The sequence below is a fragment of the Pelophylax lessonae genome, assembly GCF_965119305.1.
Source record: "Pelophylax lessonae genome assembly, chromosome: 4".
Classification (NCBI taxonomy): domain Eukaryota; kingdom Metazoa; phylum Chordata; class Amphibia; order Anura; family Ranidae; genus Pelophylax; species Pelophylax lessonae.
In genome coordinates this window covers 671,622,940-671,636,502 of record NC_138771.1, presented here as the reverse complement: position 1 = coordinate 671,636,502, position 13,563 = coordinate 671,622,940, and the positions used below count along the sequence as shown (strand labels likewise).

Genomic DNA, 13,563 nt, shown 5'->3' with positions numbered 1-13,563 from the left:
GTCAGGTTTCAATTCACAGACAGCAGGTCAGATTCACAAGCATCAGTAAGCATTGGTCGGCATTCAGCCGGCGCCAAGACAGCGCTGGGAAAGTGTCCCATTCTTGTACCTAGTTGAGCCAGAGGAGTATCCCACTCATTCCCTTCTCCCATCCCCATATAAAACAAAACTAAAAACCAAAGATGGCGGACTGTTCATTGTCTCAGATCTCACACTTGGGCAACCAGCTTAAAGACGCTGTTGGTGTTAACGGTAACCATGGCATACCCACATCAGGCCCAATGCCTGGAAATACTGCTACATAAACAATGGAATTTCATATTTTTTTCATTTCTAGGATTATCACAAAAGGATGGTACATTATTTCCTGCTTCCTGTGAAAGGAAGATGCTACCTTGCGATATAAGGGATCTGGCCGGAGGATAATCCTATCTGGAATGATCAACATAAATGGTTCTTTAATTAAAAGACCTTGTAAGTCCCCTACCCTTCTGGCTGTCGTGACAGATAAAAGGAAGACTAGTTTTAGAGACAAAACTTAAAGGGAACCTCGTCTATAGGTTCAAAAGAGCTTCTAGATAAACACCTCTAGAACCCTAGTCAGGTCCCAAGGAGGGAACCTGTCTCTAGTGACAGGGGTAGCTCTATCCCTGCCCATCAAAAATCTTTAAACTAAAAGGTTCTTTTGCAAGTCTCGCATCCAGAAAAACAGAGAGAGATACTATTTGTACCTGAAGGGTGTTAACCGCCACACCCTTCTCTACCCCATCTTGTATGAAATCCAAGATTATGGGGACAGAGGTGGAAATTTGGTTCTGCCTATGCCAAGTACAAAATGTTTTCCAAACTTTTAAGTATATTTTCCTCATTACTGGTTTCCTGCTCAGGAGGAGTGTGTCCATCACTCTGTCTGAGCAGCCCTTTAATCTAAGGATCTGATGCTCACTAGCCAGGCCATCAACTCGAAGAATTCCGGCCTGGGGTGCCAAACTGGTCCCTGCAATAGCAGGTCTGGGAGGTTCGGAAGTTTCCAAGGAGGTGCTACCGATAACGCTTTCAGGGCAAACCACGCCCTCCTTAGCCACCAAGGAGCAATCAGGAGAAGGCGAAGGCCCGGGGAACGACTGAGCTTCTGTAAAACTCGAGGAATAAGTTAGAGGGGGAAAGGCATAGGCTAACTCGAACTGCCATATCTGGCCCAGAGCATTCAGGCCAGGGCCGGCCTTAGGTGTTCAGGCGCCCTGTGCGAGCTAATCCTGTGGAGCCCCCCCATCCTCACCCCCCTAAACATGGCTGTATCTATTGAAAAACTATTTAAGAGTATAATTGCTCTTGGCCGGGTGGTTCTTACATCCTGTGACTGACTGCCTGTATCCTGGGGCAACCTGTGAGAAGCCTAGAAGGCATGCAGGTAGAGTGGCCTTCACTGGCATTGCTGAACCTGCCTCACAGGGGGACCATCCAACAGTCTTCAGGACAGAAAAAAAAAATATGTTTCCCTGTAGGAGAAACACAATCAGTACTGGGGGACTAGTGGAAAGGTGGGGCCTTTTAACAGCTGTGAACTGATTGTGTTTCCTGTAGGGAGGAGCCTCTCATCTCTCACCTTGCCGTCCTGGAAGGTGAGAGGAGAAACTGACATTCAGACATGGGAATTGTAGTTCCTGAACAACTGGAGGACCATAGTTTGAAGACCCCTGATATAGACATTTAGAGGCCCTGGAAAGCACCATTTAGGGGGCGTGGCTACCAGTGCGGAAGATGGCCGCTCTTTAAGCCAGCTCGGCATGGCCACCCAGGACACACGCCGCAACCAGGGCTCTCATCACTCCAGTGACCCACCGCACCGCTTCGTGATCGCCCGCTGACACCGCTGTCATGACCCGCAAGAAAAAGGAAACCGGACAGCTTAACAAACTGTCTGGTTTCTTCATCTCTCAAACCCCTGGGCTCCACCAAAATGGCGGTAGAGGACCGGGACACACGCAGAGCGCCAAGCAGGGGACTGAACCGCTCGCCAAGCTTACTCCACTGCCACCTGTACCTCAGCAGCGCCGAGTGATCGGTAACCCAGACAGTGGTCAATCCTCGGGGTCGCCGTCACCGCCATCACACTCAGTCAGAAGTCCAGCCAAGAACAGGCAGAGAAGGGACTCCCCACCAGGCTTTCCAGATGGACCAGGTATTGAGGTTACTCTTCCTCACACTGCTCCAGCACTGCAGCTGCCCCCCGCTACTGATTCGTTTACTATGCACCCCACAGGGGGGAACCCTATCTCAGAGGCATCCATGAAGGACATGTTGTTTTCTCTGTGGGCTTCCATGCAGGCAGACATGAGACAGCAGACACAGCAAATTACTGCAGAGATCTCGGCTTTAGGGACCAGAATTGATCTTGTTGAACAATCTGTGCATACCCACACTGAGTCCATTAATTCTGTGATCGATAGACTGAACAATCAAACAGATGAAATTTTTTGACGTCATCATGATCCCCTGATGATGTCAGCCGTGACTGACGAAACGTACGTCGGGAACGTGAGACCATACACTTCCAGGTCTGAGGAGCGCTGCGTGGAGCGGCGTCTCCCATCCCCAGCAAACGATCTCTAAACTGAAGGCTTTTTACCTACTAATGTGTAGTAAGTGCATTTTATCTTAATAAATGATTGATTGTTAAGAAATACTGCACCATGAGAGCATTCTTTTATCCCTATTTATGGCTTGGCTTCCTGATTGTGGCATAGTTTTTGGCTGTGGTGATGTACATCTATGGAAACGAGATGCACTAGATTTCTATTTGGAATACACAGCGTGTTTGACCCCCTGTAATTAAGGGGTCCAGTGCATCTGGTAAGCGGTATATACTTATATCTCACTGGGTGATCATGTGGAGGTGAAGGCTTTGCTAAAGAACCACCCCATCAAGTCTGTGTCTTCTAAATTGGTCCCATTGATTTACCCAATTGCTTTGGACACCAGAGACTTTATTTGCACAATATTGATTTATTTTGATGTAATTGATTATTATATTCTGTTGAGCACTACTATTTCCTTTCTTTTCACCAATATCACGTTTTCACGTTTATGTAGCAGCTGACAGTGTGGGAGAAATTCCACTTTATTACTCACTATTTATTTACACATATACACCATTTGCGCAGTTTTGGTAATATTACCCCCCTTTGAAAAATAAATTGGCAGATCTGGAGGACCGCTCCAGACGTAACAACATTAAGTTGCGGGGTATACCTGAAGCGATCTCTCCTGATCTCCTCTCTACTGGTCCCTTCCTTGCCTGAATCAGAACTCCTTTTTGACAGTATTCACAGGCTACCCAAACCGGCCTTCTTGGAGGGAAACATACCCAGGTATGTTTTGCTGAGAGTCCATTTTTTTTGCATGCGAAGGACAAAATCATGCTGGCATCCAGGCAAAATAGCCCATTACCGGAACCCTACTGCAATGTGCAATTGCTTCCTGACCTCTCCAAGCACACACTGCAAGCTAGACGCAATCTCTCCACCATCACTAAGGCTCTGCGTAATCATCAAATCCAGCATAAATGGCGGTACCCTGCAATGCTTTTGGTAACTTACGGTGGATCCACGGTGTCTAAATCGATGGAGGAAGGTATTACCATGCTCAGGAGATGGAATATTCTCCCTGCCGACCAGCTCTTTGTCTTTGATTCCTCACCTCTACGCCCACTGGACAGCGACTGGCAAGTGGTATCCCGCAAAAGTCCATCTAGGCCCTCCTCAACCCAGTCTAGCCCTAACCGCTGTTGAACTTACACAAGAAGTGCCCATGGCCTTTGAAAGATGCTCTTTTGGCCCTCTTCGGCTTTTTTGCGAGTTTTCTCGCTCCTGGGCTGCTGAGACGGTCCTTTTTTTTTTTATGTTCTGCTCTAGTTTTTTCTTTCTTCTTCGTTTTTTTCTTCTCTGGTTTCTCAACATTTTTGGACTTTCCCACTAATCTAGCCACGTATGACATCTGTTCTACTTTGGATACTATACTTGAGTCATAACCATTAATTAATTGGGTTTTAGGGATTCAAAATGGTGTTTTTTTGATTCCAGAAGTTCGGGTCCCATTGATTTCAATGGGGTTCTGGAATCCGAACTTCGGGAAATTCAGGTGTTCTGGTCGAACCAAACTTTTCAAAAAGTTCGGTCATCCCTACTCCCCACACATCTATTAGCTCAATGGAATATCACCTCCCTATACACAGACGGCTCCCTCGTCCCCATCCATGACCGGATTCGCAAACATAACCTCCCATGACATATGTACTACCACCTTCTTCGTATAACTCATTTTCTTCTAAGGGAATCCCCTTTACGAACTCTCAATCGATGGTAAAGTGTGGGATCTTCTCACAGCCACGTCACCTAAACCCCCAAAATTATGGCGATACGATATCCTGTTGGATAACTCTACATTCTATAGAACCACCCACATGTTTAAATGGGATAAAGACCTGGGTACTACCTTTTCCATTCAACAGTGGCGATCTGCCCTTACTACGATATATAAATAGGTGCACTGCGCGAACCACTGGGAGATGACCCAAAAAAAAAAGTAAACAGGTGGTATTATACAGCCCATCGTCTGGCAGGCTTCTCCCAATCCTACTCCCAACCCTGCTGGAGGAACTGCTCTCAGGTAGGGACACGTTTTGTGGTCCTGTCCCTCCCTGACGAGCTATTGGAACCGAGTATTTGCCTATGTGTCCTCGCATACGGGTTGTATACTGAAGCCATCCCCGGCATTAGCCTTATTACATCTGGGAATAAATGACCTGCCAGTCCAATATAGGCCCTGGGTTACACATGTGTTCCTCGCTGCCCGATCGGTTATTCCCTACAGGTGGAAAATAGAAGCTCCGAACCTTGTGGATGTAGTTCAGCTACTTAAATCAAACTCCCAATTTTAAAAAGCTCTAGCGATCAATAGGCTGCAGTTACAATCATTTAACGCGCATAGGAACTTTGAGGCCTTAACACTAGTTTGAGTATATTGTTGTCTTACCGTTGGCTATGACAAACGTCATCCTATGCCCACTATTTTTTCTTGTCGTGATTAATTCTTCTTACAGATGTTATTGTTCACAATGTTGAGAAATGTTTGGATTTTTTTGCAAAAAAGCACCATAAAAAAAAAAAAAGCAACCAAATTAAATAAGAATTTTATTTTTCCACAGACAGCACATTTTGCGGCTTTTTCAGAGACCTCACAATGAACACTGTACACACAGCTACAAGAAGACTGAGACACCCACAAGTCACCAACAACCAGAGCTCTGTGGGGGCGGCCTCTTCCTTAGTCACTGCAGCGGCACGGTCACTTTGTTTTGGCCCAATCACAAGCAGGGGTCCCAAGGTGGTCACTGACTGTTCCTCTTCCATATTAGGTCCTGCAGGAGAAACATTGGAGAGTCAGGAGGCAAACCTCTCTAGACACTGAAACTAAGGGCTTTCAGGTGATAATCCAGCTCCTACTCAAATATGCAGAGGTGATGTCCACTGTAGACCCTTGAACCAAATCATGTCGACCAATTGGACAGAATAGGGGAGGGGGGCGTTTTTGGTGAATAGATGGAGGTAGGGTTGTGGGGATAAAGCACTTGTCCCCAGCAATATTGTGTTGAGGGCAGGTGACCTGGTATGGTTCAGGAGGGGTGGGGTACTAGCTTGTCCCCCCACCACCTTTCCTGGGCTGCATGCTCAGATAAGGGTCTGATATGGATATAGGGGGACCCCCCCACTTTCTCAGCTGTCAGTGGGGAAGCCCATTGACAGTTAATGACTCATTGGTTATGGGCACTGGCCAGATTTTCCAGCCCTACTCTTTAACCAACATTCACTGCACCCTAATTGGGGAAAAAAAAAATAAAAAAAAAAAAAAAAAAAAATGCTCAATCAGGGCTTTGAATGCTGTGCAGGGCAAATACCCGCCAGACACCCTACAAATTCAGGTGTTCGCCCAACTAATTGAGAAGAGCAGCTATGGTAGCACTATTATTGTATATGGCAGCTGCAAATTAGGACTCACCATCCAAGGCTTCCCTCTTCCCAAAGGCTCGCGGTCTTCCAAATCGGCTCCTTCCTCCTGCCCTCAGACCAGTAGGGTTGCTGCAGGTGCCTGGTGTCCCACAACACTGGCAGATACTGCTGGGGCCCTCAATTGCAGACCAGCTGGAGAAGACAAGCCAATGTCAGTATGATAACCGTTCAGAAGATGCACTGAAAACACGGTGAAAAACCAATACTGTATGGCTAGTTCAACATTTACCTTCTTACCCTGAAACCGGACTTTGGGTTTATCTCTCCAGATGCAGTGGAGATGATTAGAACAGTTTATGACGGTGTCTGTTAGGGAGATTCACCCTCTGTTCACCATTGAAATATCCACATTTTTGGATTGTTCCCAGAAAATAACATGGAAATATTCCCATGGGGACACTAGTTCTGGTGACCTGGGGGCCCAAGGAACTCCCTTCATTTTGCAAGGATTTCTGCTCACTTCCCGTTTGGCTATGGGACAGGAAGTGAAGAAAATTCTCTGAAATGGGACAGATTTTTTTTTTTTTTTTTTTTAACAAAGTCTGACAGGGGTTATAACCCTCCCTTTAACTTAAAGTGCCAAGTTGATCCCCTTGGAGGAAATTTACAGCTGACCACAAGGTGTCCCAAGAAGCAGATTCCCATAATGCTGGCACCAGAAATTTTAGACCAACTTTCAGCCCTATGCTTATCTGGGGCCGGCCATGTTCCCAATGTGCATGGTATGGGAAATGCCCCATTGGTGACGCCTGTATACCATTTACACCGTGGTTTTAGAAATCAACAATGTTCTGTCCATAAAGTCTGTCCCAGTTACAGGTCACTAGATCCATGCAGAAGTGATTACAGATACACAAATGTTATGAAGAGCAAAGTAACCCAAAAGCCATTGAATAGTCTCACCTGTTTGTGGCTTTACTATAGGAACAGGCCTTGTTCATGGGATCCGGGACCTGGGTGGCAGCAGCAGCTCTCAGGTAACAGGTTATATAGATCTGGAATAGAAAGTTTTAATAGGTTAAACATTCCTACAAGGCACCGATCTGTGCAACCATTTCAAATATCCTCACCACAGATGCATCATTTTCTAGGAAGCGGAAGGCATCCACCGAGAACTGTAGAGTGTTTGTCTGGACCCTTGGAGCAATGAAGGCTGAGGAGGAGTCAGCTTGTGTTCCATCCACCAAACACCTGCAGAAGATGGTCACTTAAAAATGTGGGTCATGGCAAACCAACACCCTCCCCCCACCCCCCCAAAACCACAGAACATACCCATTGTCTGCAATGAGGTCATAACTTGGAGAAGAGGCGGCATCAGGAGATATGGTGGCCACACAGCGGTCCACATACAGGATCATATCAATTTGGTTGTGAGTATCCACAGAGGCCTGTATGTAGAGAATATCCCCCAACTGATAGATGGGAGAGCTTCTGGGACCACTCCAGTCCTCTATACAAAAAGGGAACAAAAAAAGAAATTAGTAAAGGCCCAACACCCCCCCTCCCACTTGATCCCCCATCTTCCTCACCAGTCATCAGGACCAAAGAGAAGGACAACCTCTCTTCTAAAGACACAGTGGTGCTGAATGGAACCCACGTTGGTCTAATAGCCTGGCTGCTCACATTACCGTGCCTACACAGAATGGGATGAAGGTCAGTTAGGAGTCAATGGAAGGCATTTCATGTCAAATTCATATTACTCATTTCCTGTCCATCACTGACTTGTGGAGTAAAGGGTGAAATCCTGGTTACAGTTATACTATCCAGCAAGTTACTAAAGGATGGCTGTCTGGCTTCATCTGGTCACTGTCCTTCAACAGGAATAGAATCAGCCAGATAGTAAAGCCATAATTAGTACATTATCACTGAAGCAACTACATTTGTCCCCAAATTCTCTTTAGACCAATATAGATCCATGATCATCCCAACACTGCCATAAAAAGGGACATTGTAAAGATTTCAGGGACAATAAAGGGAGCCCCACCATCTTTACTGAGAGGTTCCCTAAAGTTAAGAAATGTAAAGTACTCCCATCATTGTTAATGCAGATCCACCCATGATCACACTGAAGAGGAAATTGTTCCCACAACCAACCCTTCTACTGCAGTAATGACCAGACTCCAAGTCTACATGTGTCAGTAGTTCAAGTAGCTAATATACCTAAAAATCAACACTTGAACCCATAACACAAAAAATGGGCTGCCAACACCTCCCCCCCCCCACCCCAACCAGAAAAGAAATACATGAAAATCTCTTGGCAGGGCATAAAAACCCAACTTGGGGTTTAACCTCCCCCCACACTCTGGCCAAACATTGACCAGATGCTGAACACCAGATGGGACCTGCATTGTGCCCTAGTGTAGGCGGATTCAGTAGTGTTAACTCACCGGTAGTAGAAACACATTATGAGGACCACGGCTGCATTGGTTCTGATGATTGGAATGGAGGAGGTTGGGCTGTAGGTCAGGTTGGTGGTGTAGATTAGCCAGTCTTGAGTCATCTGCAGAGAAGAGGAAGATGCAGGCTTACAAAGCTGGCCCATTTTCTGAGACCAAGTCAAGTCCACCATTGCCTGGCCCCAGTCTTGGAAGGCTAGGCCCAAGAGCCCCCCCCATTTACCTGGCAAACAAAACCAAAGAAAACTCCCAGCTCACCACTCAGCCTGTAAACAACCAAATTAACCCATCTAACAGGGATTTAGTTTGCACATTATGTGCTGCTGCCATGGTGCAATATGCTGGGTCTCCCAGCATGCCCCTGTGCCTTTAAGGGGTGGGCTCTCTCCATTATGCATGTGCTTCCACTGTGGAGGCTCTCAAACATTTAAAGAGTTAGGACTGCAGATACTAGGAGTGCTGTAAAGTGGCTCTGCAGTAGGGATGATCGAACGGTTCGGGTCAACACGAACATTGGCTGTTCGAGGTTTGGCCAAATTTAGAACATTTTGCTGAAAAAGTTTGGAATTCGGCAACCAGAACCGACCAAGATGCAATGGTTCAGGGAATGGGCTTTAAAAGCCTGTGATTGGAGCAGAACCATCAGTAAAAGCCAATTGAGGGGCAGGAGAATGCTAGGAATGTGATTGGAGTGACTAGGGGGATCCATAGTCCCAATCATTAGTGAATACGCCCCCCAGTATATAAGATAGCCCCGCCAAATTCCTAGCATTGTTATACAGGGACATGGAAGAGAGTGGAAGCAGTTCTGTTACTTCTGCTTCAAAGTGTCATTTTTAGTGTGAGGAAAGGGATATCTAGTGTAGTTAGGGTACTATTTTCCACTATAGTTAGATTTAATTATTCCGTTTCTGTAGGGAAAGTATTAAGTGTAAGGGGACCGTAGTGTAGGGTTAACTGACCGCTATAGAGAAAAGATTGTTTCTCTTATGTCACTTTCAGAGCACTGATATGGCTTCTCACCGGTCAGCCTTCTTTTTGGCTGCAGGCGTTTATAGGGATTTTTTGAGGACATGTTTGGAGTCAGGCATGACATCTGAGCATATTATATATACATACACATACACATACACATACACATACACATACACACAATATAGGTGTGAAAGTAGCAGAACACTATACTTGCGCTAATGAAATAATTAACACCAATATGTCTCCGCTCCTATCACGTGTGTATACAGAAGTTTTGCATACCTCCAAAGACCCCCAAAAAACGCCCAGGTGTGTTATTGCAGGGTTTTTTTGGGGTCTTTGGAGGCATGCAAAACATCTGAACTTCTGTATAGGTGTGTGTGTGTGTATATATATATATATATATATATATATATATATATATATATATATATGTGTGTGTATATGTATGTATGTATGTATGTATGTATGTATGTATGTATGTATGTATGTATGTATGTATGTATGTATGTATGTATGTATGTATGTATGTATGTATGTATGTATGTATCCCTATACAGATGTTTTGCATGCCTCCAAAGACCCCAAAAAAACCCTGCAATAACACACCTGGGCGTTTTTTTTGGGGGGTCTTTGGAGGCATGCAAAACTTCTGTACACACACACACACACGTGATAGGAGCGGAGACATATTGGTGTTAATTATTTCATTAGCGCAAGTATAGTGTTCTGCTACTTTCACACCTATATATGGGTATGTGTATGTATACATATAAGTATGTGTGTATATATACCCCTACACAGAAGTTATGATATTATGCCTGCCTCCAATAACCCCCAAAAAAACACTTGATACTAAACCGGCAAGGTGTGAAAATAGCGGAGCCATATCCCTGTTCTATAAGTGACCTAATACAAACAATCTTTTTTTCTGGTTCTGGACATGCTACAGAGCTGAAACGTCACATGTACACGTTTTAGACCCCCCAGACACCAAATCCATAAATCTTTTTTTTTTTTTCCAATAATTGGCGCTCTATCAAAGATGACAATTTTTAAGAACTTTTTTTTGTGTGATTAATAGTCCCTGGGGTATGACCCAGAACCCTAGGCACTTTTTAGGGGCATTTATTGGGTTTTAGGGCTTCAAAATGGTGTTTGATTACTGAAGTTCGGGTCCCATTGATTTCAATGGGGTTCTGAAATCCGGGCTGTACTTTCGGGAAGTTCGGGTGTTCTGGTCGAAACGAACTTTTCAAAAGTTCGATCATCCCTACTCTGCAGCTTACGCATGCTTTTGCAGACTTGACCGTTCATGCTAATTAGGAGGTCCACCACCAGAGCATGCAGGTAAAAGTTTATCAAATGTTTGCATGCAGGGTTTTCTCTTTCCATGTGGGGGATTTTAATGACTAGGTTAATTGACATTCCAAAAATCAACCTCCTAGCAAAGCCAACTCCTCTTCTGGAGTGTCCAGTTGGTGCTGGCCCAGCTCCTTAACTTTTCCTACATAAACCCCATGTAGCTCTCAGAGGGAGGAGTGACAACCCAAATAAAAATGACTAATGCAGATTTTTTTTTACCTGAATAGTCTGGTGAGAGGTCTTCCAATAGCCATTAAAGGGTCAATCTACAAAGACAAGTCTTTGACAGTCTGCTGGCCCCTACTTAAAGTAACCTCACAGTAGATGTAAAGCACAGTGTTCCCACTACTTATCTGACCACACATACCATTATCCCTACAAATAGTCTGGAGAGGCCCCATCCATGGGACACTCCTGGTAGTTTTCCATCTATACGCCACATTCCAGAAAGTTTTTCCTAATCCGATCATCAAACAGCATGGTTAAGCAGGGGCCTGGCCACCATCACAGATCTGGGCAGTAAAGCAAACTACAGGGGGTACCGACATACAGTGCCACAATATGGTGCCCTGTGACTCCAAGCAGCCATCCGATAAGCACACTGACCTCACCAGCAGGATCTCTGCTACAGTCCTTCATGTGGGCAGATTGGAAAGTGCCATCATCTCCCCCCCCCCCCCAATTGCTGCAAAGAAGGGACCCCATAGGAGCCGTGTTTAAAGTTTAGGAAAACTTTGGATAAAGTGGCATGGATTACAACCCATTCAGGTTTTTTTTTTGTCAGTATCCTATGGAGGATACCTGTTCTGGTTACACTGGTCCCACAGTGGGACAAAAAACCCTCACGTATCCTATTCAAAAATATTGAATTAAGTTCTACCTTCACCCTCCCAAAGAGGAGTTGGTGGGGTTTTTAAAGTTGCAGTAACCCCCCCACCAAAGGAAAGGCCATGTCAAACAAGCTTAAGAGGGATTGTAATTGTAATTCTACTCTGGATGGTGGGGATGTGAGGGGGGAGAATTTAAGAGTGGATGCAGTATTGGAACAGGGGGGGGGGGGGGGGGGAAGAGAAACAAGCCCCCCCCCCCCAAAACAGTGTAACCCATGGGGGGGGGGGGTTATTCCATCTCAACAGAACGTCAGCAACAGGGTTTTTGGGAACTAGGCAATTCCAGACAAGTAAAGCAGCAGATAAGGGGGGGGGGGGGGCAGCAGGGGAGCATTTTTAATATTACCTGCACAGTGTTGTCGCAGTCCTGGAGATTGATTTGGAAGGTAACGGTGGTGTCAGTACTTTGGGGGTTGGGTTTGCAGCCTTGGGGCCCCAGGCTCAGGTCAGAAGGTTTGATCAGCTTCCCAATCCCATAGAAATCCCTCTGGACATTGACCACCATGTTGTCCTCTCCACACTGGACACTGATAGGGGAGCTCCCAGGCTGCAGCAGATCTCGGGGAACCCCACCAATACGTCCAGCAAGTGAACCTCTAGTGGGGGCCCCACCTCTAGGAGCCCCAACAACAGGACGATTAGCATTCCAGTCTCTGGAGCCCCATCTAGAAGAGCCCTGGCCAGGTAGAGCCCGCTGGTGGTTCCTCCACCGATCAGACTGGCGTCCATGTCTCACCAAGTCTCCATCACAGCCAGACCAATAGACCACAGCCAGAAGCACCCAACTGCCCTTCACCAGAAAACCCATCCTGCCCATAAGAGACACAATGAAGTGCTGAGAAAGAGCTGTCCTTTATACCCCTCCCACCAACTACTAATACCCCCAGCTGGGGCCAATCATCACCACACCCAATGGCTGGGACTATACATGATGGATGGGAGATGGAAACACTAATGGAGGTCACCTCATCCCCCTAGAGAGCTACAGGAGAAGATGACTAGAGTCATCCTCATATTGAAATCAGATGGGAGAGGGAGGTCCACATGTAACACAAGCTGCATGGAGGAATCGCACAAGAATGTACAATGATTGGATCATGTGTAAGTGAGATTACACCATAAGTGTAGGTTCACACTGGGGCCGGTTTAAAACTGTGTGAGCTCAGCTGAACTCCCACGATTTCAAACCAGCATTTTCAGTCCGACATCAGGGGAGATATCACAGACATCTGTGCGGGTTTCTGCACAGATGTCTATTGAAATTGCCCCACAAAGTCGCCAAAAGTAATACAGAAATTCAGTGGCGGCTGGTGCTCAAAACTTTTGGGGGGGCGCAAAAAGAAAAATGTAATAGGTATTGCTTCGCGCCAAAAAACGCAGTAAAAAAATTGCGTGACTTTGAAGCTGTGCCCCCTTCAATGCAATGAACACTGTGCTGTGCCCCCTTCAATGCAATAAACACTGTGCTGTGCCCCCTTCAATGCAATGAACACTGTGCTGTGCCCCCACAATGCAGAGTTCAGCGTGCATGCCCCTTTCAATGCAGAGCGCCACAGCATTGTCCCCAATCACTGCAGAGCACCACAGCATTGTCCCCAATGATTGCAGAGTGCCACAGCATTGTACCCCAATGATTGAAGAGTGCCCACAGCATTGTCCCCCAATGATTGAAGAGTGCCCACAGCATTGTACCCCAATGATTGCAGAGTGCCACAGAATTGTACCCCAATGATTGCAGAGTGCCCACAGCATTGTCCCCCAATGATTGCAGAGTGCCCACAGCATTGTACCCCAATGATTGCAGAGTGCCACAGAATTGTACCCCAATGATTGCAGAGTGCCCACAGCATTGTACCCCAATGATTGCAG

At 46.1% G+C, this 13,563-nt stretch overlaps 1 protein-coding gene across 1 annotated transcript in view; it reads right to left on the bottom strand.

Annotated features, from left to right (window-relative positions):
• Positions 1 to 12,511, bottom strand: part of LOC309555113 (zona pellucida sperm-binding protein 3-like) — a gene marked incomplete at both ends in the record, with an annotated part of 33,931 nt that extends 21,420 nt beyond the window's left edge. The window contains one exon of the mRNA XM_082256946.1: positions 12,307 to 12,511. Within this exon, the coding sequence (XP_082113072.1) occupies positions 12,307 to 12,511 (205 nt within the window). The remainder of the gene's footprint in view (positions 1 to 12,306) is intronic.
• Positions 12,512 to 13,563: the final 1,052 nt, after the last annotated feature.